Source organism: Bubalus bubalis, chromosome 16 (assembly GCF_019923935.1).
Source record: "Bubalus bubalis isolate 160015118507 breed Murrah chromosome 16, NDDB_SH_1, whole genome shotgun sequence".
NCBI classification, from domain to species: Eukaryota; Metazoa; Chordata; class Mammalia; order Artiodactyla; family Bovidae; genus Bubalus; species Bubalus bubalis.
The window spans coordinates 34,542,643-34,547,731 of record NC_059172.1 but is presented as its reverse complement, the minus strand read 5'-3'; the positions used below and the strand labels follow the sequence as shown (position 1 = coordinate 34,547,731).

Genomic DNA, 5,089 nt, shown 5'->3' with positions numbered 1-5,089 from the left:
ACTGCCTTGTGGGTGAGTTCTGAATTAGCATTTTCATACCGCTTAACAAATTACCATAAATTAGTATAAATTCAGTGGCTTAAAATACCACAAATGTATTATCTTACAGTTTGGAGGCCAAGGTCTAAAATAAATGTTGTGGGGCTAAAAATCAAGGTTTCAGCAGAGTTGTATTCTTTCTGGAGGCTCTAAGGGAAAATCTGTTTCCTTGCCTTTTCCAGTTTCTAGAGCTTGTCTGCATTCCTTAGCTTTCGTCCCCTTCCTTACGGATCTCCAATCTCTCCTTCCATAGTTCTGTGTCCTACTCCAACTCTGAGCTTCGTGCCTCCTTATAAAAACCTTTGCTATTACATCAAGTCCACCTGGATAACCCAGGCTAGTCTCCCCAGCTCAAAATATTTAATCCAAAACAGTGTAAGTAGGGACTTCCCTGGGGGCTCAGACAGCAAAGAATCCCCATGCAATGCAGGAGACCTGGGTTCGATCCTGAGTCAGGAAGATCCCCTGGAGGAAGGCATGGCAACCCACTCCAGTATCCTTGCTTGGAGAATTCCATGGACAGAAGAGTCTGGTGGGCTACAGTCCATGGGGTTGCAAAGAATTGGACATGACTGAGTGACTACCACGTTTCACTCTCCCTGGTGGTCCAGTGGCTAAGACTCTACATTCCCAATGTAGGGGGCCCAGGTTCAATCCCTGATCAGGGAACTAGATCCCACCTACTTCAACTGAAGATCCCACACAGGCAATGAGAAGATCCTGTGTGACACAAGGAAGATCGAAGACCCTGTATGCCACAACTAAGACCTAGCACAGCCAAATAAAAATAAGAAATTGGTTTAAGTAAATGTAATGTATCTGCTTCCCCCATTATTAGATGTCACTGTCAGAACAGGTCAGAACATAGTACACACTCACCATAATTATTTAAATGAATTTGTCAGTGAAAACAGCCACAAACGTGTGAATTAATTAAGCCATAAAATACAGCACATAGGAGCTGCTCAAAAATGATAGTTATCATTATTTCTGAACATGCCAAAGAATTCTCTTTATTGAAGACTTGTTTTTGCGGTTTGTTTTGGTCTTTTTTGTTCCTTTTAATCCCTCCTGACATCATTGAAATAATATTTACTAGTGCTTCTTTCTGTCAATGATTTTTTTTTTTATATTTCTTTTTTTATATTATATTTTATTTGTTAACTTAACAATATTGTATTGGCTCCGCCACACATCAACATGAATCCGCCACAGGCACACACGTGCCCCGCATCCTAACCCCTCCTCCCCCTTCCCCGCACCATCCCTCAGGTTCGATGCAGGATACTGCATGCTTGGGGATTTTTTTTTTTTCTTTAAATGCGGAATGTAAGTAATGAGATGCTAAAGTAAGAATATCAGATGATATATGTAATGAGTCCTGCCTGTGCAGTCCTGTGTTGGTACTCAGTTATGTCACTTCCATCTCGTCCCCCTTCCAAGGGTGTAATTCACAGCAGGAAAGCCGTGGTTAATGTCTGTGCAAAAACATTACACTGAAGAGGTTTTCCTCAAGTGTATCAAGTGCCTGAAAAAATTCATGCATTTTCTCTGGGGTGGGTTACGAGGCCCCTCTGGAGCTAGGGATTCTGCTCTTGGCAAGGCTGTCATTCGGGAAAAGCTATTTAAATGGCTATTTGCTCCTGCTTGAAAAGCCTGAAATTGTAGATTTTCCCCAGCCAAGTGCCCCAGAAAGCAGTTTCATCAGTCAGGAGTTTTCACTTATCTCTTTGATGGGGTCTTGTAAAGGCAGGGAACTTTTTCCTCCAGTGAATAGCAGGTAAGGAGATGACAAAAAGAGAAGATGTCGGGGAGAAGCACCAAGGTCACAGAGAGGTGGGGAAAGCTGGAGTAGAAATATGAAAGAGAAAGAAATGTTTCTTTCCTGCCTCTTTCTAGGATTGGGGAAATAGTGGGGAAGGGGCTGGAAATGGGAGGGGAAAAAGAAATCCTCCAGCAGTGATCTAAGAGTTTAAAATACAAGTTAAGTATTGAAACTTTTCCTGAAACTCAGAATCATGAAAATTCTTTTTAGCATCATTTAAGAGTCGGACACGACTGAGCGACTTCACTTTCTCTTTTCACTTTCATGCATTGGAGAAGGAATGGCAACCAACTCCATTGTTCTTGCCTGGAGAATCTGGGGTCACACAGAGTCGAACACGACTGAAGCGACTTAGCAGCAGCAGCAGCAGCATGTTGGGATGAGAGGTCATCCAAGGATAGCAACTGCTAAAGGCCAGTACTACAGGGAGGGGAGTGAGAAATTTAACGGGACACCAAAAAATTTAGCAATTATGATAAAAAATGTTTTAATGCAGTATTTTAATCTAATCTAATCTTTTAGTCCATGATCAATAAAACATCAAAGTTTTAAATAAAATTATGTACCATGCCAAGTCATATTACAGTTTAGTGCAAAAGAAAAAAATGTGAACCCTTAGTTTTAATGAAAGCAAACTTATCAACAATATATTTTTAAACCTACTTTTTTGCTTACCTTATTTTCTTTCTTTTCTTTTTGGCCATACTGTGTGGCCTGTGGGATCTTAGTTCCCCAGCCAGGGATCTAAGGATCAAACCCCAATCCCCCTGCTTTGGAAGCATAAAATCTTAACCATTGGACCACCAGGGAAGTCCCACTTATTTCATTTTCAGTTGAGAAAATTGCCATATTGGAGATAGGTGAGAATTATAAATAATTTATAATTAGCTGAAGTAAAGTTATAATTCTATTATGATATAAATAAAATATTTAAATATAAAATAATAATGTGAGATTTAATACAATTACTTTTCATTTGTCAACATTTTCAAGTTATGTTAATGTTCTGGAAAACGTTAAGTATCAAAAAATGCATAAAAACATGTACATAGTGATGTACATTTTTCATTTTGCTTTGGACTCCAGTGTGGTTTGACACAGCTCTGGTTCAGAATTTTGATGTTCTGTTTGTCATGGATATTTTTGCATTGGTTTTGACTTCTGTAAATATTGCATAAAAATGTTATCTATCCAATTGCTGTGAGTTGTTTTTTTTTAGCACCATCCTTATATTTCATTCCCAAGGCAAATGTCTTACTTGCCTCACCCTAGCTTCAGTCCTGCTGTTCATAGCATATGCTAAGCATGACAGAGTAGGAAAAATGAGAGGTTTGAGTCACACTGTCTTTTACTTGTTTAATGGGTTAATTTAATCTAGCTGAAATTTATCTGTACAATAAAGATGATAGATAAAAGCTACCTCTAACTCTGTAGGGACTACATGAGGTATAATAATTAGAACAATTATCAGAATATCTGACAGACAGTAGTTTCGACTCAATGAAATGTATCATTGCATGAACTAAGTGAAGGAGAATACCAGTTCACTCAGGCCACCATGCTGTCGATTGGTAATTCCACCTCCCCAACTTTCTTCTTGACTGGAGTTCCAGGGCTAGAAGCTTTTCACATCTGGTTTTCTATCCCCTTTGGCTGCCTTTGTGTGATTGCCCTTTTGGGGAATAGCACCATCCTGCATGTAGTGATCACAAACTCCAGCCTCCATGAGCCCATGTACTACTTCCTCGCCATGCTCTCCACCACCAACATTGGCATCACTATTTCCTCTCTGCCCACGACACTTGGTGTCCTCTGGTTCAATGCCAGGGTCATCAGCCTGGATGCTTGCATTCTGCAGATGTTCTTTCTGCATGGATTCACCCTCATGAAATCTTCTGTGCTTTTGGCCATGGCTTTTGACTGCTTTGTTGTCATCCGCAACCCCCTAAGATATGCTATGATTCTAACCAACTCTAGAATCATCAAAGCTGGTATGGTAATTTTTGTACAAATGCTGGTCAACCTGATGCCCTTGCTCCTGCTCCTTAAGAGGTTATCCTTCTGTGGTCCTAATGTGCTTTCTCACTCCTATTGCTACCACACTGATGTGATTAAGTGTTCTTGCTCAAGTATCAAGGTCAACAGTATCTGTGGTTTAGTTGCTCTCATTCTGACCTCAGGTATAGATATTCCCTGCATTTTCCTCTCCTACATGCTGATCATCAAGTCCATCCTTAGCATCGCCTCCCCAGAGGAAAGGCAAAAGGCTTTTGGCACTTGCATCTCTCACACTGGTGCTGTTGCCATCTTATACATCCCCTGGGTCATCCTGGCTTTGGTACATTGGTTTGGGCATAGTGCTCCTCCATATGCCCATACACTGATGTCAAATCTCCATTTTCTATTTCCCCCAGTGCTGAACCCTATTATATATAGTGTGAAGACCAAACAAATCCGTAAAGCTGTCTACAAACTATTTCCAAACACAGAGTAGCGAGTCTAATCATGCAATGTCCTAGATAGAAATAACCTTACTTTCTTCCTCCCTTCCTTCAACATTTTATTGTGAGTAACATTACACTTTTCCTTAGTGGTGGTAATACAAGTTTATATAAGAAACATCCTTGTCCTCTATAGTCTAGTTTATATAGTCCAGTGTCAGGGACATAAAGTTAAATATATATAATAATGGCAACTGACACACAAAGGAAAAGACAGAAATGGTAGTAAAATTTAGTGCTTTCCTGTCTCTTCTGACAATATCATTTCCAAATACATTTCCTTTCAGTTCAGTTCAGTTGCTCAGTCATGCCCAACTCTTTGCGACCCCATGAACCACAGCACTCCAGGCCTCCCTATCCATCACCAACTCCCGGAGTCCACCCAAACCCGTGTTCATTGTGTCGGTGATGCCATCCAACCATATCATCCTCTGTCGTCCCCTTCTCCTCTTGCCCTCAATCTTTCCCAGCATCAGGGTCTTTTCAAATGAGTCAGCTCTCTGCATCAGGTGGCCAAAGTATTGGAGTTTCAGCTTCAACATCAGTCCCTCCAATGAATACCCAGGACTGATCTCCTTTAGGCTGGACTGGTTGGATCTCCTTGCAGTCCAAGGGACTCTCAAGAGTCTTTTCCAACACCACAGTTCAAAAGCACATCCCTTTTATTCCCTCACAAAAATCTTCTGACATAATATTAGCTTGCCAGGCTTCTCTGTCCATGGAA

The 5,089-nt window shown here is 40.8% G+C and overlaps 1 protein-coding gene and 1 non-coding gene across 2 annotated transcripts; both read left to right on the top strand.

Annotated features, from left to right (window-relative positions):
• The first annotated feature begins 635 nt into the window (after nucleotides 1–635).
• Nucleotides 636–708, top strand: TRNAG-CCC. Its single transcript has one exon. It is a non-coding gene; the product is annotated as a tRNA-Gly (tRNA).
• Nucleotides 709–3,422: 2,714 nt separating this feature from the next.
• Nucleotides 3,423–4,484, top strand: LOC112579334 (olfactory receptor 51F1-like). Its single transcript, XM_045162871.1, has one exon. The coding sequence runs from the start codon at nucleotides 3,423–3,425 to the stop codon at nucleotides 4,356–4,358; it is 936 nt and encodes a 311-aa protein (XP_045018806.1). The 3' UTR covers nucleotides 4,359–4,484.
• Nucleotides 4,485–5,089: the final 605 nt, after the last annotated feature.

Excerpts from the sequence above, each read along its gene's own strand:
- LOC112579334 (XM_045162871.1), top strand. The coding sequence starts at position 3,423 with ATGCTGTCGATTGGTAATTCCACCTCCCCAACTTTCTTCTTGACTGGA.